The sequence below is a fragment of the Thamnophis elegans genome, chromosome Z (assembly GCF_009769535.1).
Source record: "Thamnophis elegans isolate rThaEle1 chromosome Z, rThaEle1.pri, whole genome shotgun sequence".
Classification (NCBI taxonomy): Eukaryota; Metazoa; Chordata; class Lepidosauria; order Squamata; family Colubridae; genus Thamnophis; species Thamnophis elegans.
In genome coordinates, this window is record NC_045558.1 from 77,195,350 (window position 1) to 77,222,252 (window position 26,903).

General features: G+C 39.8%; 1 protein-coding gene across 1 annotated transcript in view; it reads left to right on the forward strand.

Moving 5' to 3' along the window:
• CNTNAP2 (contactin associated protein 2) overlaps positions 1 to 26,903 on the forward strand; it is a 984,443-nt gene that overhangs the window by 303,166 nt on the left and 654,374 nt on the right. Inside the window, 1 exon segment of the mRNA XM_032235887.1 lies at positions 2,926 to 3,073. Coding sequence (XP_032091778.1) covers positions 2,926 to 3,073 — 148 coding nt within the window.

Genomic DNA, 26,903 nt, shown 5'->3' on the forward strand with positions numbered 1-26,903 from the left:
AATTCATACATTCGCTTTAAATATCCTTTTTTCTGGCTCTGAGTTGTAGTAACAGGCCATTATGGCACAGTTTTCATCTGCACTATATTTTTGTCGTTTTGTTGGCTGGTCCACTTGTAGCCCACTTGTCGACGGATGTCCAGGGACCCCAACATCCGCCGCGGCCCTTGTTAACCCGCGCCACGACTGATGCGGTATGGAATTCTTATTCGTTTTTTTCACCATATTGTATGGGTTGGCGGGGGTTTTTTTACGGGACCAGATGCCAACCTGATCCCAACCTTCCTCCTTTCTCATCCGGGCTTGGGACCGGCAACGGCGGAGTTGTTGTTGTTGTTGTTGTTGTTGTTGTTATTATTATTATTATTATTATTATTATTATTATTATTATTATTATCTTTGATAATTTGGTGGGGAGTGGGTGCTGGCATATATGGTTAGGATCCGTCCAGAATCACCTCAACATGAACAACCAGGCACAGGAACAGAGGCTGGTTATGAACATGAGGTAGAGTTAGCAAAGACTGTGGGACAAAGACTGTGGGAGTCCCAGAGGAGTATACTGACTTTAGTGAAGTTTTCAGTGAAAAGGAGTGCAACATCCTCCCTCCACATCATCCTAATGATTGTGCCATAGAAATAGTACCAGAGGCCAAGCTTCCCAAACAAGGATGTACTCTATGACGCCTAAAGAGTTAGAAATGAGACAGTACATCGACAAAAACCCGGCACGAGGGTTTATACAGCCAGTAAGGTTCCCCAATGCTGCCCCTGAATTATTCAGGGAAAAGAAAGATGGTAGCTTGCACCTATGTGTGGACTTTCAAGGTATCAATGGAGTGTGTGTGGAACATACAGTATGTATCCTCAGACACTCACGAAAGATATGCTATCCCGGTTATCAGAGGGGGTTATCTTTATTAAGTTGGACCTCAATTTAAGGCTTATTATTGAGTAAGAATTCATGAGGGGATAAGTAGAATTGTCCCCTTGGGAGTTTCCAATATAGGGTAATGCCTTTTGGGTTACAAGGGCACCGGCAGTTTTCATGCAGTTAATCAATGAGGTACTGCATGAACATCTCTAAAAAGATGTTGTCTATCTGTATGACATTTTAATTTATACTAAAACCATGAATCAGCATGTCAAATTGGTATGTGAAGTTCTTACCACATTATTAAAAGCCAAGCTATAGGTCAAGATAACCAAATGTGAGTTCCACAAGACAAGATTGGATTATCTTATGGTTATAGAGTTTCCCAAACAGGAATTGAAATGAATCCAGCAAAAGTTCAGGTGGTAATGGATTGGCAGGCACTCATTTACACTAGTATTTTTATTATGAACAGGAAGCAACATATAGAATGTAATGGGGAGCAATCAAGTGGTTCAAAATAGAAAAAGCAGAGTATGAAGGATAGACATTTATTTACTTAATATACTGATATATCATTAGAAATACTGGACTAGAAATAATAGAAATCGAATCAAAATTACTATGAGAAACATCAGCAATCTCAGACAATCAGATGATACCATTTTGATATGGAAAAGAGTTAAGGAAATTCTTGTTGAAGATGAACGAAGAATGCAAAAGCTAGTCTACGTATGTGTGTGTGGTGTGTGTGTGTGTGTGGGTGTTTTAAAAAAACACCAAGATTATATCAACAGTAATGCTAGCTAAATACAAATATGTGGTGAAGAAGTTGAAAATATTACCTCCAAAATCTCAAAGATTTACATGAATGAGAAATTCTGATCTCAACATTTCTCAAAATGTTGCAGAAATGGTCTGACCTTGAAACAGGCATGTTGTTAGTATTCCACTTGTACCTATATTTTTTCAGTTTCTCTTTTGGAAATGAAAAAAAAACCCTCTATGGTGAACATGAGAATTATAGAAAAAACACAAAACTTCCACTAGTAACAGTTTTGTCATTGAGTTCCAGTGGTGGGATTCAGCCAGTTTGCACCACTTTGGTGGAACTGGTTGTTAACTTTCTGAGCAGTCTGAACTGGTTGTTGGAAAACATCATTAGGGCAGAGAACCAGTTGTTAAATTATTTGAATCTGTATGTGGAGTTCTTTGTTCTTTATTCAGTTCAAGAAAAACAAAAGAATATATGTATCCAAGTACTTCTCCATCCTAGGAAACAAACTCTATAAATTTGCATGCTACAAAGGAAACACAGAGTTGGAACAGTTTCCCCATTCATTCTGAGATTGCCATTGAAGACAATAAGATGTAAGCTGCTACTGAATGCTGGTGGGTATAGTTCTGGGTATTCTATGATTTCCACAGGATTCCAAGTGCTTTTCATGTGAAATTTAAGATATTGGTTGAAACCTTTAAAGCTCTATATGGCACTGGGCCAATTTTTTTGTAAAATTTCATCTCCCTGAGGATATTGCCCATCTTTATAAGTTAAGTTGTGTGGGCATACTCAGGTCCTTTCCTTCAAATGTTGCAGGATCCCGGAGGCCTCTACTAATCTCAGCAATTTGCAAAAACCTTCCACTGAGATTCTGGAGGCACTAGCCTTTTAGCTTTCCATGGACTGTTTCCCCCCAAGCATTGAATAGAATAGATTTGTGTAACAGAGTTAGTAGCATGAGTGGTTCAGTTAATAGCATCGTTGAGAAAGATATGGTTTTTTTATGCTGCTCTTATTGGGTCTGCGAGGCATCTAACATCATTATATCAAATATGCACAATATCAGTTTGTTAAATAAATAATTAACTTCTCTCAGCGCTGACAATATCACTGAAATTACAGCAGCACACAGAAGCAATCTAATCTCCTCCATCTTCCACATATGTGATTGTGCCTGTGTGTATGTACACACTTAGTCATGTGATATGTATATAGACTCTAAATAGGCAAAATATTAAAATAATATTGTTGTTTTGTTGTCCCTCCCTAGGCATTTCCTGGAAATGTAAATTCTGACTCTGTGGTACGACATGATTTACAGCATGCAGTTATTGCCCGCTACATTCGGATACTTCCTCTGGAATGGAGTGGAGAGGGTCAAATTGGATTGAGGATTGAGATCTATGGCTGTCCTTATTGTAAGTTATTTAAAGTTTTCTTCTATTTATCTGCTGTCTTCAAATTATTCTGAAATAATGATATTTTAATCTAAAATCTGCTTGGATGCAAAGTATGGTATAAAGTATGCCTGAGTACAAAGATTTTAGGTTCATTATATAAAGAAGCTATAACTAATTACTAGTCTTTCTAATCTGAAATGTATTATTAAACCTTTGCTGTAACATCATAACAGCTTCCCCAAAACACCACAACTTTTCATTGCTTTTGTGGGAAATAATAATATTGATAGATGGTCTACAGTTATTGGACTGATAATAAGCTGAGGCAGCTTTTCCTTTTTGCTTAGTTGCAAAATTTCATTTATTCATTCCCCCCCCCCCCCATTTTGATTAGCCTCAGCTTGATATATCAATCTTATATTGACTCACTGGTTGGGTAGTCTTAACCCCAAATAAATTAAAAAATGTGAAATAATAAATTCTGGAATAGTTTTTTCTGTTTATTTTCAATATTATATCCAAGTTTTAATGTTATGCATGCTTTATTACATGTATCTGTTGCTACTTAGAAATCATTTCTGTTTGGTCAGTATGTCTATTTCTTTTTAATATGTTATTTTAAAATGATTTGCAAGCTGCCTGGGAAAACATTTCACTGTAGACTATATATTTTTAAAATAAAATAAAAATTAAAGAAACTTCATATTGCAACCAATAAAGGGCCTATTTCCAATGTACTTTAAATTATTGATTTAAAATTATTTTACTGTTTCAGTGCTCTCTGGGTAATATATGTACATGAAAATTCTGGCTCTGATTTTCAAGGCAGAATTCCTTTTCTATTTTTTTCCCTGGGGATCTCATTATAATTTCCACCATTATGTCAGTCCTATTGCTTGATACTACTATTATAAAAGTGGAGTATTGTAATCTTCTGAGAAAACCATGTAGGAACAAAATACTGTATAAAAAGGCATTAAAAGCCCTAAGAGAAATGAATGCAAAGGATAATAAAATTCATGGTTTTGTACTCATATCTGTCATATCAAAGCTCTATAGGTTTCATTGATATCTCATATTATTTTTAGAAATGCATCCATTTATGGTGCCAGTCACACTACCATTAGAACCCCAAACATGTTTAAAACATTATCATCATACACCTCATATCTTTCACATAGTTTTGTCTACACAGCAAAGTGTCTGCAGTCTTATCCTTGAATTTTATATAAAGCATTTCCATGTTGAGGAACCAGTTTGTTCACATGACAGAGATTGCACAGAAGAGTCAGGACAACTGAAATTTCACACCACTATTTCTGAGTCCTATATTGTTAGATCACATTCACAGATTTGTCATAGGAACTGTATCAAAAATATTATGCTGATTCCAAAAAATTGCCAGATATTTGTGGAATTAATTGCTTATTTGCTTACTATAGATCAGCAACCAGTGATAGTTTTATCACTGGTTGCTGATCTACAGATAGCTTTAGGTACACTTGTATTTATATTTTCTTGTGCTCTGAGTTGCTCTGAGAGTATACAAACACTTGTGGTAGAGTTGAGAAAAACATTTGAAAATGTGTTTGAAACAATCACTAGTACAAAGAGATCCTATTTCTTCACCTTTGCAAAGTAATATGTGTTTTGCAATGTTCAATCAATGGAAAAGAAAAAAAGAGCTGGAGTTCAGCAGGAGTTTGAAATAAACCAGCATGCAACCAGCTGGTCAACATTTAAAGACAACAAAGCAGAGTGAAACAATAAATCCAAAATGTGAAGGTTAATACCCAGTCTTCCTTAGAAAATGAAATTGCTGACAGGAAGATTTGCTCAGCAACTTTCCAACTGCTCCTAGAGTCTGAGGAATCTTCAAGAATCCCTTCTGAGGTGGGTCCATGGCCATCCAAAAATTGTTGGGTCATCCCTAAGTGATCCTATGCAAATCCAGGGAGCAGTATAGTGGTGGGATTCAGCCAGTTCACACCTATTCGGGAGAACTGATTGGGTACTTTCTAAGCAGTCCGGAGAACCAGTTGTTGGAAGAAATCTTTTGTTTTTTCCCACTTCCTACAGGGCTAATCCTGTAAGGAAGGCAGGAAGGAAACATTCTGGTGTTGTTTCTAGCCTAATCTTGTTGTAAATGTGTTTTTATTTTCCATTTCATTTTCATACAGTCACATATATACTGTGCATAACCGGGGCCATATAACATTAAACAACAAACACAGCCATTCCTCTTGTCGACAATACCCCCCAAAATAGAAACCCAATGTACCTCTTCGACCCTCCATACACCCTTTCTTTCTCCCCCCTCCAACTTTCCTTCTTCCCTCCATCATTCCCCTCTACCCTACTTCCTCTCCCCCTCTACCACTCCTCTCTCCCGATACACTCCCACCCTTCCTTCTCCCCCTCCCTCCAGTCCTCTCTCCCACCCTCGCTACCTCTCTTTCTTCTATCCCTCTACTCCTCCCTTTGGTGTATTTCTACAATCTATTAATATATTCAGCTTGTCCTATTTTTACAGTGGAATTAAAGAGCAACAGTATACAAGTGCCGTCACGTTACTTTAAAATCTAGCACATACTACATATCCCCCCTCCCCCCTAACATCCCACCTCCCTTCCCCCCCCCGACTTCCCAGAGCACGTAAATGGTATAGATTTTTAATAAACACAGTCTAAAATATATTGAGACAAAGGAAATAAAAAAAAGAAGTTAATAACATCTCTGCATTGACCTCAGCTTCTTCCTGTTACACTAACTTTGAGCAGTTTAGATTATTCCTAATCTTAAGCATAGGCTATCTGTAATTTCTTAGTCCCATATTTGTTTTGTATATAGTCAATCCATGTTTTCCAGTCTCGTTTATATCTCTCATTCGAATGGTCTTTAAGATATGCTGATATTTTCACCATCTCGGCTAGGTTTGTGACTTTCAATGTCCATTCTTGAGTTGTAGGCAAGTCTTCCTTCTTCCAGTATTGCGCCACCAACAGTCTTGCTGCCGTTATTAGGTGCAGAACCAAATTAGTCTCTAGCGCTGTAAAGTCAGTACATATACCTAGTAAAAATAACTGAGGAGTAAACTTTATCCTACTTTTAAAGATATTTTGCATAATCCACCACATTTTTATCCAAAATGCCTTAACCTTTTGACAAGTCCACCATATATGAAAATATGTAGCATCGAGAGAACCACATCTCCAACATTTAGGCTGTACATTCAGATACATAGAAGCCAGCTTTCTAGGATCTAAGTGCCATCTATAAAACATCTTATAAAAATTTTCTCTCAGGTTTTGTGCTTGTGTGAATTTCACATTTCCTACCCATATTCTTTCCCATGTGTCCAACGTTATTGGTTCTTCAATATTTTGAGCCCATTTTATCATACAATATTTAACTAATTCTGTTTCCGAATCCATCTGTATTAGTACATTATATATCCTCTTTATATGCATTAAACTTTGATCTCTTATTTGTTTAAACAAATTATCTTCAACTTGGATAAAACCAGTTTTTTGGTCTATTTTACACCTGGCCTGTAATTGGCCATACTGGAACCATGTTTGAACTACCTTCTCTCCTTTCAATACCTCTAACGATTTTAGTTGTAGCACCCCCCTTTCCAAAGTAAGAAGTTGTCTGTAGGTGGTTCTATCCTGTTTTTCTGCTATATTCATATTTTCAATTGCATGTCTAGGAATTGCCCACATGGGTAACTTGTCATTTAGTTTATATTGATATTTTTTCCAAACCCGCAGTAAAGCATTTCTTAAGATATGACTTTTAAAATTCTTATCCAATTTTTTGTTGAATAACAAGTAAGCATGCCAACCATATACCAGATCGTGTCCCTCGATATTCAGTATTCTATCATTGGTTAAATGGGTCCAATCGCTAATTGCGGATAGCGCCACTGCATCATAGTATAATTTTAGGTTAGGTAATTTCAAGCCTCCTCTCTCGCGTACATCTTGCATTATTTTCATTTTTACCCTCAGCTTCTTTCCTGCCCATACAAATTTGTTGATTCCCTTCTGCCATTCTAAAAGATTCACATCTTTTTTAAGTATAGGTAACATTTGAAAAAGAAATAAAAATTTTGGTAAGATGTTCATTTTCACTGCCACTATCCTACCCAACAAAGATAAGTACAATTTCTCCCATTTTTTCATTTCTATCTGTATACTCCGCCATAGTGATTCATAATTGTGCTTATATAATTTCCCGTTTGAGGCTAAAATATTAACCCCAAGATATTTGACTTTTTTGACTAGCTCACATCCTAGCATCCCTCCTAGTTCTTCCTTTTGTTTAGTATTCATATTAATAGCTAATATTTTTGTTTTTCCTAAGTTTCTAGCCTAATCTTTATTGCCCTGCTCACAGAAACTGCCTCTCCAATTAACTCTTATTACCATTGTAACAACTAAGGCGAAGTGCCCATCGACTTGAATGACATTGACTTAGCCACGCCCACATGATCACATGACCACCGAGCCCCACCTACCCAGCTGGTCATTAGGGCAGAGAACTGGTTGGTAAATTATTTGAATCCCACCACTGGAGCAGTACTGTCTGAGACCCAGCTTTGGCAGCAAAACTAGCAGATTGGTGGGAAAAGAGAAAAAAGATCCTTACCATTAAGCAAAAACCAAAGTAAATGAACCAATTAATGATTTGAATAGGAAATAAAAGATGAAGCAAAACAATGAAAGGCCAAAAGGTTAAAAGAAAGTGAAAGGTCAAGAAGAAGATGACGGATGCCATTGAATCTTTGATCTGTTTTCTGAGGCTGTACACCCATAATAGATGTGGACTAAAAAACCATAAATTAAATTTATTACTTTAAATAAATTAAATATCTTTCCCCATGTATTTGATGAATTTATCATCCACTGCAGGAACAAATAATTCCAATATGATGGAGAAACGTTTGGTGATGCAGTTTTAGGGTGTAAAATGTACATGGTAGCTTTTAGTGATAGCAATTAGAGAGGAAGAGAGATTTTTGACTAAAATGGAATTTTAAATCCCTACTTGCAAAAATTTCTTATGGTCTACTTCAAGGGAGGTGTTATGGGGCTTCCGGGGAGGGGTTACTGATGGAAGCAGCTTAAAATAGCTGCTCCCGAATTCCTGGTTGCATTATCTGCCAGACAATCATCTATCATCTGGCAGTTTGTTTACCTTACTCTTCAGGCGAAGAGGAGGAGGTGAGCGGGTTCTGCTGAGCAAGTGCCATCTGGTCCTCACAGTTTGTGTGACTGCGAGGAGAGGGGGGCCAGCTGAGGGCAGAACTGTCTCCGTGCCGGGGAATTCCAGCTGTAAGCTCTCTCTTCCTCAGAACAAAGCTTGATTTATTGATTTCAAGGTGAGCAGGACTGGCATGCGGGAACCCTTAATTGTTTGTTCAAATCTTAGCTTCATTTTTACAAGACCTTCTTCCAATAACCTAGCTACTAAAGCTATTAAAGAGACAGTTAAAATGGTGACGAGCTCTCTGAAATGCTTCGTAACAATGTTTATCTTTTGAAATGCTTCGTAAAGCCCTTCGAAGCTGTAAACCCCAAAGGAAAGGAGTGATTTATCACCTCGCTCCATAGCTGTATAACTGGCCAGCAGAGTTTTACTAATTGGTTGAAGATAAAACTTGGAATGGCCTCTAAACCAAATTTTAATTTAAAGATGCCCCCCTCGGCTCCCAGAAGCGTGGGCACATCACCCATACCTGGCACAAAGCGGCAGCCTCCGCTCTCTATGCCCCCTATAGGTGACCCACTAACGAAAGAATTCTTTCTGAAGGAACTGAAAGAACTGACTAACAAAATGAATGAGTCTTTTAACACTCAGACAATTAAGGTGGAAGCCAAATTTAAAGAACTTAAAGAAGGGCTTAAAAAGGAGATTTCTGTGGCGCATAAGGAGTTATCTGATAAACTTGACACCTGGGTTTCCAAAATCAGAGATGATATGTTGGGGATTGTAAATGTATTGACAGAACATGTTTCCAGAATTGAGGATAGACTAGATGATCTTAATGACGCCAATATTAACTTGATATCGAAAACAGAGGTGGTGCAACAAAAAGTTGAAAATGCTGAAAAGGAAATTATTATGATACAGTACAGGCAAATGGAATTGGCATTAAGAGTAAGGGGCTTGCGTGAAGACAAGCAGGAAAACTTGAAACAGATTTTTTCAGAAGCGTTTGACAGTCTGTTGGGAAGACCAGGGGGTAATTTTGACTAGCAAATTGACATAATTTATCGCGTTAATTCTTGGCTGGCAAAACAGAAGCAGCTCCCTCAGGATATTGTTATATATTTTACCACAAGAGAGATTAGAAATACGATACTACAAGAGTCCTATAAAACTAAGCTTCAAATTGGGGGTCAGGAATTGACTGTATTGAAAGAGATACCACCTCAAATGTTAAGAGCCAGGAAAGACTATGCTTTTTTAGTCAAAGAGCTTAGAAATCATCAGATACAGTTCAGATGGGATGCACCATTTGGTCTAGCACTCACATTTGACAGGCAAAGATACCATCTCAACTCAGTATGGAAAGCTCGGGATTTTTACCACAATATTTTGAAGGCTGGACATCCTTCACCATCCAGACCTAGAGAAAGAGCACAAGAAGGACAAGATAGAAAGCAAACCACACAACTACCAGATAAGATGGATCATCTCTCTCTCCTAGAAGCACAAGGAGCCATGGAACAAAGACCAAACCGTATGATTACCAGACGAATGGAGCAACAATATAAAACGCAACAATCCCAACAATCACCTGCTATCGGTCAAGAAGCTACAGTAACCAGTCTAGAAGCAGTGGGAGGAGCCAGGCCAAAGGTTAAACAGGCTGTCCAGGAGGCTCTAAAAAAGCTTCAGGAAACCAAAGATGGCAATTAAGCTTCTAACATGGAATGTCAACGGATTAAACTCTCCACAGAAGAGAAAGAAAATATTTCACTATCTTAAACAGTTCAAGAATGATATAATTTGTTTGCAAGAAACTCATATTAAATCAACCGATCAAAAATGTCTGATTAATCCAAGACTTGGCCAACATTTTATAGCTTCTGCCATGGAAAAGAAAACTGGCATTGTTATATACTTAAGAAAAGACATGAAAGCAGACCCCCTTGGAAGATACATCGCGTTAGATCTGGTTTTAGAAGGGAAAAAGACATTGATTTTGGGAATTTATGCTCCTAATCAACAACAAGATGGATTCTATAGAAATCTTCATGCTAAATTAGTACATAGGGATTATAGGTCTTGCATACTACTGGGTGACTGGAACGGTGTTATAGATACTAAGAAAGACAAGAAAGTTTCTCGCCCAAACACTCAGATGCGAGCAAAGTTACCTAAATCCTTTTTCGATATGATGGATGATTTTGAATTGAGAGATATTTGGCGAGAAAGAAATGCAGAAGAACATTATTTTACCTTCTTTTCTGATATGCATCAATCTTTTTATAGGATTGATTTTATATTAATTACTAATGATTTGCTTTCCAGGGTGAAGAAGACAAAGATTTCGGCTAGAGTTTTTTCAGATCATAACCCAGTTTGGATGGAGTTGGAAGGGGTGGCACAGGCAAGAAGGTCTTGGAGATTGAATGAAAATTTATTTAGATATGAAAAGTATATTAATGATTGTAAAAAATTGTTAACAGAATACTTTGTTTTTAATATGAATAAAGGTACACCTATGGAAATCGTATGGGATGCAAATAAAGCGTATATGAGAGGAGTTTTGATAAATATAAATAAATCACATAGACATAAACAAGGGGTAAAATGAACAGAATTGGAAGATGAAGTTAGGAAGAAAGAGCTGGAGTTAACATTAAACCCAGGAGACACAAAGATTAAGGAAGCAATTATTATATTAAAGGCTCAATTTAACATGCTGATTTCTGATCAGGTAGCTATTAGTTTGTCATATGCAAAACACAACACCTTCTGCAAATAAACCTGGCAGGTGGTAGCATATCAGATTAGGAAAAAACTGAACTCCCGAAACATAACTAAATTGATCTATAGAGGGAAGGAGGTGTTTCAACAGGACGAGATTCAAAAGGCCTTCCGGGAATTTTTTACAGAGTTGTATAAGGGTGATAAAATTAACGGTCTAGATATAGAGAGATACTTAGATAAAGAGAAAATACCCTTAGTTAAAGAAGAGCATAGGCAAAAATTGAATCAACCAATAACCTCAGGGGGAAATTCTATAGGTAATTAAGCAGTTAAAGGTTGGGAAGGCACCAGGCACAGATGGTTTGACAGCGGCTTACTATAAAAATCTACAGTTAGAAATGGTAGAACCTCTTAAAAATTATTTAATAAGATTCAAACAGAAGATAAGGTGCCCCCATCTTGGAAGACAGCTTTTATATCCCTGATACCCAAAGAAGATCAAGATACTACTCAACCAAAAAACTATAGACCTAACTCATTATTTAATGTAGATTATAAAATCTTTACTAAAATCCTAGCAAACAGGCTAATGTTGGTTATTCAACAATTGATACACAGTGATAAAACAGGCTTTATTCAAGGGAGACAAATGAAAAGTAATGCAAGATTAATTATTAATGTATTAGAATACCTAGGAAAGAACAATCAAATTCCTGCTGCGTTCATATTTTTGGATGCTGAGAAAGCCTTTGATCGAGTTAACTGGCAATTTCTGTTGAAAACATTGCAAAAAATACAAATAGGAGAAAGTTTTTTACAATCAATCAAAGCAATATATCAACAGCAAACGGCTCAAATTATAGTCAATGGAAGTTTAAAAGATTCTTTTCAAATTGGAAAAGGTACAAGACAGGGTTATCCTTTGTCCCCACTACTGTTTATTATAACTTTGGAAGTATTGTTGAACAAAATACGGGGCTTGGACGGTCTAAAAGGAATTAAGATTAGGCAGCAAGAATACAGAGTGCGGGCTTTCGCGGATGACTTGGTTATAATATTGGATCAACCGCAGGAATCTAGTATGATCTTAATGAATATGATTAGACAATATGGTCAAGTGTCTGGTTTTAAAATAAATTTAGGGAAAACAAAAATATTAGCTATAAATATGAATACTAAACAAAAGGAAGAACTAGGAGGAATGTTAGGATGTGAAATAGTCAAAAAGGTCAAATATCTGGGAGTTAACTTCAAATAGGAAATTATATAAGCACAATTATGCACCACTTTGGCATAGTATACAGACAGAGATGAAAAAATGGGACAAGTTGCAGTTATCTTTGTTGGGAAGAATAGCAGCAGTGAAGATGAATATCTTACCCAAATTTTTATTTCTTTTCCAAATGTTACCTATACTTAAAAAAGATGTGAATCTCCTAGAATGGCAGAAGGGTATTAATAAATTTGTATGGGCAGGAAAGAAGCCAAGGGTAAAGTTAAAAATAATGCAAGATGTACGTGAGAGGGGAGGCTTGAAATTACCTAATCTAAAATTATATTATGATGCAGTAGTATTATCCATAATCAGTGATTGGATCGATTTAACCAATGATAGGATACTGAATATTGAGGGACATGACTTGGTATATGGCTGGCATGCTTACTTGTTATTTAACAAAAAGGTGGACAAAAATTTTAAAAGTCATATTTTAAGGATTGCTTTACTGCGGGTTTGGAAAAAATATCAACACAAATTAAATGACAAGATACCCATGTGGGCAATTCCTAGACATGCAATAAAAAATATGAATATAGCACAAAAACAGGATAGAATTACTTACAGACAGCTTCTCACCCTCGAAAGGGGGGTATTATAACTAAAATCCTTAGAGGTATTAAAAGAGAAGAAGGTAATTCAAACATGGTTCCAGTATGGGCAGTTACAGGCCAGGTGGAAAATAGATAAAAAAATTGATTTTATCCAAGTTGAGGATAATCTATTTAAACAAATAAGAGATCAAAGCTTAATGCATATAAAGAGGATATACAATGTGTTGAGGATTAATAAAATCCTCCAGTTACGACCGGGAGGCCAGCAACAGCCTATGCTGAGCCCTGATTGGCTGAGGCACAGCATAGACTGTTGCTAGCCAGCCTAACCATTCTGATTGGCCAGGGTACTGCGTCAGCAGTTGCTGGACGCTACTCGGCCTCCCATTGGTTCCCTGTTAAACAAATGTTATATAAATACCTTGGCACAGATTTTGACTCTTTGAATCGCTGTCAGCTCGTGTTTGCTTCAATAAAACCTGTTTGTTGTTGAAGTCCTGGCTCTCGCATCGTTCCTGCCTCGATCCATTAAACTGGCGATGAGGATGGGATTCAGCGATTCCCGAAGCAGAGCCTAGGACAAGAGCGAGAAGGGATTCAGGCAGCCGCTCAAGCCGCGTCAAACCGCTGGTGCGCGAACACTGAATTTTTTTCTCCGCTTCCTATCTACTTTCACTTGAACTGTCACAAACTTTTTTTTCGGTGAACATGGCATCCGCCTTACCGCCCTTCGCACCTTTCGGATCTGCTGGTGAAACCTGGGAAGGTTTCATGGAGCGGTTCGAATGCCATTTAATAGCATCCAAGAACCACAATCAGCCAGAAGAAGAGAAATGCAGCCTCTTCTTGAGTTGCTGCGGCCTCACAATGTTCGCATCAGCCAGGGCTTTAGCCGCTCTGTGGCCAGTATACCAGCTCAGCTGGGACACGCTTATGACCCAGCTGAAGGGCCAATACGCCCCGGCACCTTCCCGCATCGCTCGCCACTTTGCTTTCCGCTGGCACGTCCAGAAGCCAACAGCCATCAGCCAATTTGTGGAGTTGCTCCGCGTAACAGCGGCCCAGTGCGACTTCCAGAATTTGGACGAGAACTTGGTTGAGCAATTTGTGTGCAGCGTTAAGGACATAAATTTGTGAAGCCGCCTCTTGCGGCACCACAACGATGCAGCAGGCTGTGGAGGCTGCCAGAGCAGCGGAACTCTCTGAGCAGTCCACGGCCGACATGCAACGCCTGCAGCTGTCAACGTCACCTCCTCCTCCGATGCCGGGTTGCCCTCCACCTGCTGCGCAAGCCTGCCTAGTCAATGAACTGGTACCACCTGAGGACCCCTGCAATGAAGTTGTTGGTCAGCTCAGGGCACAGCCTAGGTGCCCACCACCACCTCCTCCCGCTGCTCCTGCTACAGCCTTGTGCATGGGTTGCAGTGGTCGCCATGCCCGCACGGCTTGCCCTTTCAAAGGCACGATCTACCGCCATTGCAACAAAAAGGGGCACATTGCCCAGGTCTGTCGTGCCTCTCTGCCCACACCGTCCTTCCTACAGCAGCCAGCCACATCCCAAACACAGCTGCGCTGCCAACCGCCGCGGCCCGCTCGGCAGGCTGAAGATTGCCACACCATCTACCAGCCGGAGATTGCCGGTGAAACGGTCAGCCAGGCGTCCGCCGGAGCCTGAAAGGTTTCTGCCTCTCTCCAACTGGAAGGTCAGCCTTGCCGTATGGAGGTGGACTCCGGCTCCTCCAGCTCCCTGATCTCCTGGGCCGCCTTCTCCCGCCTGTGCCCCCACGTCTCCTGTGCCCAGCTACAACCTGTGGACACTTCCCTTAGGGACTACCAGGGGACTCTCATTCCCACCCTGGGTTCTTTCCCTATCCTGGTTGACTACGGGACATTTCATGGGCCCATTCTAATTGTAAAGAATTCCCTACCTGCGTTGCTTGGGCTTGATTGGTTTCCTGCCTTGGGTCTCTCTATCGGGGGGGTTTGCATAGGGTGGGTCCCTCCTCCCTGGAGGATGTCCTCTTACAGTTCTCTGATGTCTTCGACGGCCAGCTGGATTCTTACAGGGGCACCCCTATCTCCCTCAACCTTGACCCCCAGGTTGCTCCAATTCGGCTTAAGGCTCACAGGGTGCCTTTTGCCTTGAGGGCTAAGGTTGACGCTGAGCTTGACAAGCTTCTGGCACAGGGTGTACTCGAACCCGTCGACCATTCGCGATGGGAGACCCCAATTGTGGTCCCTGTCAAACCAGACGGGTCAGTGTGGATCTGCGCCGACTACAAGTCAACGATCAACCTTGCCCTCCAGGCAAACCCCTATCCAGTCCCTGTGGTGCAGCACCTGCTCCATTCCCTGGGGCAGGGCTGCACCTTTGCAAAACTGGATATGGCGCAGGCCTACCAACAGCTCCTGGTGGATGACAATGCAGCGGCTGCCCAGACCATCATCACCCATCGTGGGGCTTTTCGTTGCCGCCGCCTCCAATTTGGTGTTTCCATGGCCCCGGGGATCTTCCAGAGCCTCATGGAACGACTGCTCCAAGGGCTCCCTGGCGTGGTTCCTTATTTCGATGACGTTCTGATCGCTGCTTCCAGCCGCTCAGAACTCATCGAAATCCTTTGGAAGGTCCTCCTGCATTTTAGGGGCGCGGGCTTAAAATTAAAATGCAGCAAATGCTCATTTGCTGTTCCAAGGGTGGAGTTCTTGGGTTTCTTAATTGACGCCCAAGGAATCCACCCTACACCTTCAAAGGTGTCAGCCATCAGGAACGCCAGCACTCCCTCCTCCAAGGCAGAGCTGCACACATTCCTGGGGCTTTTGAATTTTTACACACCATTCGTGCCGCATAAGGCGTCACTAGTCGAGCCGCTGCATTGGTTGCTCGACCGATCCGTGGCCTGGCACTGGGGCAGCCGCGAAGCGCATGCGTTCGTGGCTGTCAAAGACACGCTTACGTCAGCGGCTGCCTTAGTACAGTACAGTGACAAGCTGCCGCTGATGTTAGCCTGTGAAGCCTCCCCCTATGGTCTGGGGGCGGTCCTGAGCCATGTCCTCCCAAATGGCTCAGAGGCCCCCGTGGCTTTTTACTCCCGGACACTCTCCTCAGCGGAGCGCAACTACAGCCAGATAGACAAGGAGGCTCTGGCTGCAGTGTCCGGGGTTAAAAAGTTCCATGACTATCTGTATGGTCGGTACTTTACTCTTGTCACTGACCACAAGCCGCTCCTTGGGCTTTTGGCAGGTGACAAGCTGACCCCCCCCCCAATCTATCTCCCAGAATGACACGCTGGATGGAGTTCCTCGCAGCATACTCCTATACGCTGCTCTACTGTCCAGGCAAGCAGCTAGGGCATGCTGATGCCCTTAGCCACTGCCCCCTGCCAGAGACTGACACCTCCCCTGTGCCCTCCCTATCAGTCCTCTTGATTGCATCCTCAGGCCTGCTCCTTTCGGCCACGGATGTCACGGCCCACACTAAGGCTGATCCAGTCCTGGCCCAGGTCTGCTCTTGGGTGTTGAGGGGATGGCCCTTGGGGAAGGTGGCTGATTGCTTCCGGCCGTTCAAGGCCCAGCAAGCTGAACTCTCCCTCCACGGGGGCTGTCTCATCTGGGGGGAACAGGTTGTGATCCCGACCACACTCCGGCCCCAGGTCCTGCCTCTGCTCCACAAAGACCACCTTGGCATAGCATGAATGAAGGCATTAGCCCGCAGCTATGTCTGGTGGCCTTTGCTGGACACAGAGATTGTGGCCTACGTAGGCCGCTGCACCACCTGCCAACTCTCCTGGCCTAATCCCCCAGCCGGGCCTGCTCGAGAGTGGGAGGCTCCGAGAGGCCCTTGGTCTCACCTCCACATTGATTTTGCCGGTCCCTTCCACGGCCAAACATTCCTGATTGTGGTAGATGCCTACTCTCGCTGGGTGGAACTGGTCCTCATGACCTCCACCACAGCTGAGAGTACGGTCAGGGCCCTTCGCCATTTGTTCGCAACCCATGGGTTGCCGGATGTCCTCGTTTTGGACAACGGGCCCCAATTCACATCTACCACATTTCAGGAATTCCTGGCCTGTCAAGGAATCCGGCATGCGCCCACAGCCCCGTACCACCCGGCCTGCAATGGCCGGGCGGAGCGGGCAGTCCGCTCAGCAAAGGAGGCACTGGGCCGCATGGACCGGGGCGACTGGCAGACGAGGGTGGCGGCTTACTTGCTAAGCCAACACTCCACCCCCTGCCCAACGACCAACAAAAGCCCTGCGGAGCTCTTGATGGGCCGGCGCCTGCGGACCCCCCTGGATAGGCTTCACCCACTCTATTCAGGGGACCAGCTGTGCAACCTGGGGGTTACCCCTCCCCGTTCCTTCTGTCTGGGGGATTTGGTGTGGGCCTGGTCTTTTGCGGGGGAGCCTAAGTGGGTGGCTGCTGTGATAGTTTCCATAACCGGCCCATGTTCCTACAGGGTCGGACTGGCCGATGGATCCGAGTGGAGGCGCCACTTGGATCAATTAAGGAGGCGCCTCCCTGTGGAGACTAGCAGGCCGAAGGATCCAGGGCCTGACGACACAGCTGCCTACCAGCCGGTTCTAACAACACAGGCCTTTCCCCAGCCAGGCCTTTCCTGCCCTCTGTTGCCAGAGTTAAATGCTCCAGTTGAGCCTATTCAAGCCAACCCAGAGCAATTCGAAAGGGCCTTCCCCAGTTCAGGCCCTGCCTACCCGGGCGCCCCCTGTTGGCAAGCGCCTCTGCAACCTCAAACCAAAATCTAGCTCCCGCCACGCTACACCCTTTTGCCAGTCACAGCCTCCCGGCAACCTGACAGTTCTCTAGCAGCCACGCCCCCTTGGCCTGGCCTACCTTGTCCGTTGAGCCCGCCTTCTGGGCCATCCAAAGTTGGCGTTGCTCGGAGCTCCACTCCCTTTGGGGAGGAGCTACCACGAGCAGGTCCTACCCCTCCGACGACTGCAGGCGAACTGCGAAGATCTGGGCAGGTCCGGCACCGCCCCGCCTACTTAGAGGACTACGCATGCTCCAACCTGGGGCATGCGCTTAGCCAGGGGGAAGGGGTGTTGAGGATTAATAAAATCCTCCAGTTACAACCAGGAGGCCAGCAACAGCCTATGCTGAGCCCTGATTGGCTGAGTTGCAGCATAGACTGTTGCTAGCCAGCCTAACTGTTCTGATTGGCCAGGGTACTGCATCAGCAGTTGCTGGACGCTACTCGGCCTCCCATTGGTTCCCTGTTAAACAAATGTTATATAAATACCTTGGCATGGATTTTGACTCTTTGAATCGCTGTCAGCTCGTGTTTGCTTCAATAAAACCTGTTCGTTGTTGAAGTCCTGGCTCTCGCGTCGTTCCTGCCTCGATCCATTAAACAATGTATTAGTACAGATGGATTCTGAAACAGAATTAGTTAAAGATTGCATGATAAAGTGGGCTCAAAATATTGAAGAACCAATAATGTTGGATGCGTGGGAAAGAATTTGGGTAAGAAATGTGAAATTTACACAAGCCCAAAACCTGAGAGAAATTTTTTACAAGATGTTCTATAGATGGCATTTAGATCCTAAAAAATTGGCTTCTATGTATTCGAATTCACAACCCAAATGTTGGAGATGTGGTTCTCTTGATGCTACATATTTCCATATATGGTGGACTTGCCAAAAGGTTAAAGCATTCTGGATAAAAAAATGTTGGATTATACAAAATATTCTTAAAAAAAGGATAAAGTTTACTCCTCAGTTATTCTTGTTAGGTATAATTACTGACTGTACAGCGGTAGAGGTTAACTTGATTTTGCATTTAATAACGGCAGCAAGACTGTTGGTGGCGCAATAGTGGAAGAAGGAACATTTGCCTACAATCCAAGAATGGACATTGAAAGCTACAAATTTAGCTGAGATGGCTAAAATATCTGCATATCTTAAAGACCATTCGAATGTGAGATATAAACGAGACTGGAAAAAATGGATCGACTACATACAAAATAAATATGGGACTAAGAAATTCCAGATAGCCTATGCTTAAGAATAGGAATGATTTAAATTGTTTGAAGTTAGTTTAGCAAGGAGAAGCTAAGTTCAATGCAAAGATGTTATTAATTTCTTATTCTTTTTTTTCTCAATATATCTTAGACTGTGGTTGTTAAATATCTATACCGTGTACGAGTTCTGAGAAGTCGGTGGGGTAGGTTGTGGGCAGGGGTGGGTTTCTCACCCCGTTCCAACCGGTTCGGTTGGAACGGTGCCGGCGGCGTCCTCGTGCATGCACGCGGCGCACGCATGCGTCCTAGCACCTGTGCGATGCTCCAGCTGCTCCTGGAGGATCGCGCAGGCGCTGTATGTGTCCTGCGCATGCGTGGAAGTGCAGAACTCATCAAAATCGGGTAAGGAGCGCGAGCGGGCGGGTGTGCCAGTCGCCGTTCCCGGAAGTTACTTACTTCCGGGTTCGCCAACCAACCGGTTCGCAGGGACCGCCGCGAACCGGTTGAAACCCACCCCTGGTTGTGGGGGCTCGGGGGGAGGGTGGGAGAGGGGAAGTATAGTAGGCTTGATTTTAAAGCAATATGATTGCACATGTATATTGTCTTCTCTTACAACATGATATTGTCTATGTAATAATATACATGTGATTATATGTTATGAAAATGGGAAATAAAAAATTTCTTACAAAAAAACCCCTTCTGTTATTAAGCGATGTGGACTATCAATGAATCCACCCAAAATTATGAGCTTTTGAAGTGAATCACAATTGTTAAGAGAATCAAACTTCCCCCAATGACTTATGAAAAGTTATCTGGAAATGTTGCAAATGATGATCATGTGACCTTGGATGCTGCAACCATTATAAATACGTCAGTTACCAAATGCCTGATTTTTTAAGTAACCACAAGGAAGAATAATTTTTCAGCACATTATAAAATGAAACAGTTGCTAAACAAATATTTGTAAGTTGAGGACTACCTGTACCTGAAAGTTTTACAAAATATTATGACAAAAATGTAGACAACTCCTCAGGTTAATGAAACACTGATTTTTTATTGTGATAAGTATTTTCTGCATTTGTTTGTTTGGGTTTACATGCTCTTTGGACCCAAATATCTTAACATTACTTCTAGTAAGGAAATAAGGTCAGAAGGAAATGAAGTGCAAAAATAATTGTGACAGTTTATCTGCAGACAATGAAAGGCAACTAATATAACAACTAAAACAATTTTTATTTCTGTTTATATTTGTGTTAGTTATAACCCCCTACTGTGATATAATGTTGTCCATTATTTGAGGTTGTGCACAATAAGCCATAATCTACATTTTAAGATGTAACATGATATCTAAAAATAATGCTATAGTTTTCTCAAGGAAGTGAGTTTTTCAAAATTCTCTTTATTTAATTAGGGCTCTTGATTTAGCTTTCAAGCACTGGAAAATAGCTTTATTCATTCTATGTTCTTCATGTACCATATTATTAAATATTGTGATCTACTGAGAATAAGTATATAATTAATGACACAGATGCCACATTCCCAAGTGCACTTGGGACTATTTCACGCTTATTTAGAAACTTCATTTTTTTTTTTTCACCACATTTGAAATGATTTATGAATCACTGCTGAGTTTGATGACTGGTAGATTAAAGGTTTTGCAGGAGAAAAATATATTTTATGATGAGATCCATTCAGATATACCACTACAGCTAGTCCTCTACTTGCAACAGTTCATTTAGTGAGTGTTCAAAGTTACAACAGTATTGAAAAGCAGTGACTTATAACTATTTTTCATACTTATGCCCATTACAGGTCTTATGATCAAAATTCAGATGCTTCACAATTGACTCATATTTATGATAGCTGCAGTGTCCGAGGATCATATGATGATCATTTGCAATATTCTGACAAGCAAAGTCTATCAGGAAATAAGATCATTTAACAACTGTGGCAAAAAATGTTGTAAAATTGGACAACATTCATTAAATAACTTGCTTAACTACATACATCTTGAGTTCTGTTGTGGTTGGAGGTTGAGAACAACCTATACGTGCTCTGGAAGGAGTACAGAATTTCCAATGGTTTTATGGCTTGATTATGAAAACTAGAACATGCTTAGGTGCTACTATGTTTAGTTCAAGTGTACAGTCCCAAAAGAAGCTTGTGACAAATAATAATGTGACTCTGTCTTAATAAATTCAGGAAGGAAGGAATTTCTTCCTCAATACACAATTTCTCCTCTTTTCTCTGTGGAAAGTATCTAATTAGGCATAATTTCTCAGTTCAATCAACCAACAAAATGTCTAATGTGTACACCTAAAAAGTTAGATCCCAAGCCTGAGCAACATAATTTCAATTGGCTTTCTTTCTGTTTTTTCCCCCAGGATAGAATAAATCAGTCTGATCTTAGTCAATTCTGATCATTCCTAAAATTATTTTTTTTCTGATTTCAATTGTTTCTCTTCAGGGTTGAGGACTAAACTATGATGATGATCTAGGGAGATAGATTTCACCACTTATGTAAGGCATCATAGTAACAAGGGAGGAATGGATATTGCATTTATTAACTGACAGATCTCACTTCAGATCGATTTGATGTTTATCAATAAGCTATCTTATGACTTAGAGAGTTTTTTTAAGTATTCCATAAATAATCTTTTGTTTCTTAGTGATCTCTTCCACAGACCTTTCTTTCTTTGTCTCTTTCCCCTTGTATCTCACACACCCCTTTCCTTGCTTCCTTTCCTTCCTATAATTTCATATTTTTTCTTTTCTTTTTTACATTTTATATAATAAAATAAAACTTTAATAAACATGAAATAAAAAATAGAAAGCTACTGTAGCTGTGAAATTCTGAAGAGAAAATATGAAAGTGGCAAATAGGAATTAATATGGAGGACACCCTGAATTCCTTAGAGAAAAGATAAGGAAAACAAAAATAAAACATATCCCATGCTAATTTTGTAATAAAAATACATATTCACTGTAACAATGTGTATCTGTGTGTGTGTGTGTGTGTGTGTGTGTGTGTGTGTGTGTGTGAGAGAGAGAGAGAGAGAGAGAGAGAGAGAGAGAGAGAGAGAAATACAGTAGATAGGTAGGGGGGGAGAGAGAGAGTACGTAGGTAGGTAGATGTTTCCAGGTGTATTTATCCATGAGAGAGATGGCTATGGTGCTGGATTAGAAATGAGAAGAGATTCTAGTTGTCTAATCCTCCCCTAGGAGGGGAAACTGACTGGATGACTTTGGGTCAGATACTATTTCCTATCCCTAGATTGGAATATTTTAAAAAATCTACCTACCCACTTGCATTGGTTGATTTTACATATATAAATACACATATACATATACGTGCACATACATGTATAAATTGAATATCTTTGTTTGTGCATGTGTGTACACACTCACACAAGTACACACATAGCCAATAGAGTGAGAGAAGGAAATCTCTTTGTCCAGTTGTTTTCAGGTTGCAGAAAGATCAATAAAGTAGAATTGATTGCACTTGGTGACATTAGAACTGAAGTTCTAGTAGACACATATGACCTCTTCTGAGATGTTGATAAAACACTAACTTAAGTTCTTTGCTCTTTTAACATAGATAATTGTTCACAAGAGACAATAATTATCAAGTAAGCTGATTCAACATTGCTTTTATTGACTACTGAGTTAAAGAAGCCAAAGAGAACTTTGGGAGTTGTATGTCTCTCAGTGGTACATTACTAAAATGCCTCTTGTGCTGACATTATCATTCTTTGTTCTGTGTTATGAACTTTTTTCTGTTAAAGTCTCTCCTATGACCTGTCATTTTCTTGCCCCAAGAGACCAGTTCTTTGATTCCAATTCTTCCTTGTTCAGTTTTCTAATTACTGCAATGTCAAATAACATCCAACATTTAAAATTGTCAGCTGAGTTGAAGGGATTCTTGTCCCCTTTATGTTCAATAGGGAAATTAAGGAAGAGCCATTAGAGAGTAAAGCCTTACTTTGACACTGAAGGATTCATTCCTTATAGTATCAGGAATGTTTGGCATGTAGTCTATTTGTTTTGATTCAGGAACATTCTACATAATTTTAAAGCTTTAAAAAAACTCTGATTTCATATCAATAGACTTCTCACATTTTTTAACTAAATCATATATTTCACCATTTGATTCAATCATGTCTTAATTAAAATTTAAATGTGATAGAATGCAAGAAAAAATGATGACAGGAGTGGGTGGGAGTTGTGTCTTCAATAGGTATAACTGGATGACCACTAGTTAGCAACAAAGTAACTCAGATAATACTTTCAAAAGCATTTGAGCCTAAAAGTCGTGGTGGTGCAGTGGTTAGAAAGCAGTTTTGCAGGGCTAATTCGCTGCTCACTCCAATTCTGAGTAGCTCAAGGTTGATTCAGCCTTCCATCCTTCTGAGGTAAGTAAAATGAGGACCCAGATTGTTGAGGGTAATATGCTGACTCTATAAACAACTTAGAGATAGCTGTAAAGCACTGTGAAGTAGTATATAAGTGTTAAGTCCCATTGCTACTGTTATTTACTTTTATGGAGCTTCAGTATTTAAGATGTAGTCTTGGATTATTAAAGCCATAGTGCTATTTTGAGGTGTGTCATCATTTTCTTTTGAGTATGAAGATATGAAGCAAAATGTTTCTCAAAAGTGTATCTTTCACAAGGACTCGAATACTGTTTTCTGGCCGTCTAAGCAGTCTTCTAGGTGTTCTTTTATACCATTTTTTCTAGATCTATTTCTTCATTACTGTATGATTGAAACTAATTAAACAGAGATCCATTTATCATAAAACCATGCATAAAGTTGTGTGTTGCAATAGAATCAGAAATCAGCTTTGCTTTTGTCAGAGGTTTGCTTGATTGCCATAAGAGGTAAGGTAAGGGAAGTTCTAACAACAGCAGAGACACTAATACATATAATCTTTCATACAGGAGGAATGGTGGGCTAGAAACACATTTTCATGGAGTCCTCTACCTTTCTATCTCTCGATCTCTAACTTTCCAGCTAACAAGCTCAGCATCATTAATAGCTGAGCTATTATGCCCCTCATAAGAGAATTAAGAAATCATTTACTCTTTTTTCCCTGGACTTGGAAAGAATAACTCTAGGAAATTGATGATGCATCTTAAACAGTACAAAACTAGAATTGGAGCTGAATATTTAGGTCAAATGAATTCCAGGTTCAGAAGTCATGTACATATGTTTGTACTATGTATGTTGAAAGATAGTGTTTGAAATTGCTACAACATTTTGTTTTCTGTGGCCCAAATAATGTTTAGAAGATTTTGAGTAATACCAGAATTCTCTCTAGTATTTCAGGAAAATGACAAAATAAGATTTTTAACAATAAGAAAAAACATAATATGTAAGATATAAATCATTTAACTCTAAATCAATAAGCATTTAAAAAGAATGTATTTTCCAAAGTAATAATTACATTTTATAATTTATTTTTATTTCATTATCTGTTTCTGGCATCTGTGTCAAAAGTGGAAGTATTGCCACAAGAGTTAACCTTTTACCTCCCTTAATTTCCTTGTGAAATGTATTTATAAATGGCACATTTATGATGGCTATTTCATTGACTGATGATATAAACATATTTTTCAGTGTTCTCTGTTTAGAGAAAAATCTGACATGATCATTTTTATGTTGCCACCCAGTGGAATAGATAAAATTTCCTGAAGATTAAATTGAAGACTAGACCAATAATTGTTTCCAGTAGTCAACTAGCCCAAAATTCAAAAGCTGGCTCTAAAAATGGTAGCCATTATTTTGTCATCGGCTTAACTCTATAGCTATGGAAATTTCACTTTTTATTCAGCTGGGATTCATTTCCACACATCATGGTTCAGTTAAGGAAATGGTTATATACTGAAGGAATTACAAATAAGTTTTTAACTGTAATGTAAATTATATTTTTTCAAAGTCCACATACTTCATGGACTATATGATTATTTATTTTTATAATACATTTTAACAAACTGAAATCTCAAATAAAATACCTTTCAGATCTGAAAAATGTATTTTGAAAAATATTAGACATATAAAATGCAGAGAGATCCCTTTGCTTATTTTACAGAACAAGAATTCCTGTAATAGAATATAAATGAAGATATTCAAAATTACAGTTCTTCCTGAACATTGTAACTTCATTTTCTAGATTGTGTCTTAATGGTCAAATTAAGTGATAAACAAATGTATACTCTAGAAGTTTAATCTAGACTTAGTCTTGCTTAGAACAGATCCAGTGAGCTCAGTAGATCTGTTCCAAAGGCTTTTTGGACAAACCACTAACCAGAAGCATGTGATCTTTCAGCACCATCACTTGGGGGAATTGCAAGGTTGATGTCAGCCTCAACTCAGGTATATCCTGTTATAGAGGAAGCCTGTGAGGGTTTTTCCCCCGTCTCCATTTCAAAAATGGTGTCTTTTACCTTGTTATATCAGGAGATTGGCCAAGCATTTCTCCTACTATATTTTAAATTAATTTAAAAAATAAATGTTCTCCTATGAGTTTCTTTTATAGAACTCCCAATGTGCCCTTCACTTCTGGTTACCAAGCAATTCTTTCCATAGCCCTTTTTGGAGTGCTTGTACTTGAGACAAACATGCTCAGGCAAATCCGCCAAATTGCTCCGTCTTAGGTTTCTGTATTATCTATATGGGATGTTTTGAAAAACCAGTTCACTTGCTCTTTTCTGCATAGATAAGTTTTGATTGGGCTTTCACTTATAGTGCAAGTGATAGCTCATCAGAGGACAGATAAAACACTGGATATTTTCTCCCACACTGGCAGGCTAAGACTAAGGTTGATGGGTTTTTTTAAAAATTATTTGCAGATGGGCCTTTTATTTCTTAACTTGACTTGAGAAGAACTTTTCCTTCCAGCCCAAATAATAGGCAGAATGGCAAAATTGTTTTTTATTTGTCTTCTACTGGTTCACTGATGAACATACTAGGTAGGAAAGTATCCATTAGAAATGTGAATCAATCTACAGAACAAAAAACAGTCTGTCTATTTCTAGCTAGAAACTAATTAAAAGTAAGAAACTAATTAAAACTATGTCTTCATCTCACTGTATGTTTGAATAGCAGCATAATAGACAAAAAGATTATAATCTAAACTTTCAAGATACACTGACAATTTGTATTCAAAGAAAAGATGTAGGAATATTTAATGGCACTTCAAAAGCAATTTATTAATATTTTACTATGTTGTTCACATAAGTAATAGCATATTTGTCTGTATTTAGAATTTAGTAAGTTCCAGTTCATCAGTCTCTCCTTTCCGTATTTCACATTTATCATTTGATGTCAATGTCAACAATTTTCTTATCACTTTCATATGTCTTTGTAATTTTTTGAACTCTGTCCTCAAATTTCATTGTTGTTTTATAAGTATTCTCAACTCTTCCCTCCATACTTTCTGTATTTTGATATTTTGTATTTTGATCTATAAATTCAAGACTCTTTTCAATTCTCTCTGTAGTTATTAAGAGCTTTTGAATTTCTAACATATTTTTTGCAATGTTAGTTCCTTTTCTTCTTCCAAGTTATAGATACTGCCATTAAAACATCCAAGGCTTTTGCTAGGTTTCAAACATATTCAGTGAAGTTTTTTCCACTGACCATTTCAGTAAACCAAGCTGATAGCTTTGTAATATCAGATGTTGCCAAGCCTCTATTCACTAGATGGCAGTGTTACATCTTTTCCCTCTGTTTTTGGCTCTCTTTTCTAAACTCCGAACTCCGGAATGGGTTTTTCTCCGGAAAGAGAAAAAAAATTGTTTAAAGATTATGATCTGGCTGAGCCTTGCGAGGAAAGGGGCTTTTAATCCACAAACACAAAAAATGGGAAAAGTGTAGAGGAAGAAAGGGGGGGAAAGACCAGTCCAGTTTAAAAGTAAGAGGCATTTGTAAAAAGTTCGTCCATATAAAACAAACAAAATTAAAGTGAAAAAGATAACATGATAGTTTTAAACCAGGATAAATTCGCTGCTTGTTTCCTTCTGTCTTCAATTTTATTTTAACTCTGAGTCTTTTGGGTTTTCTCTTCTCTAATAATAAAGATTTTTTT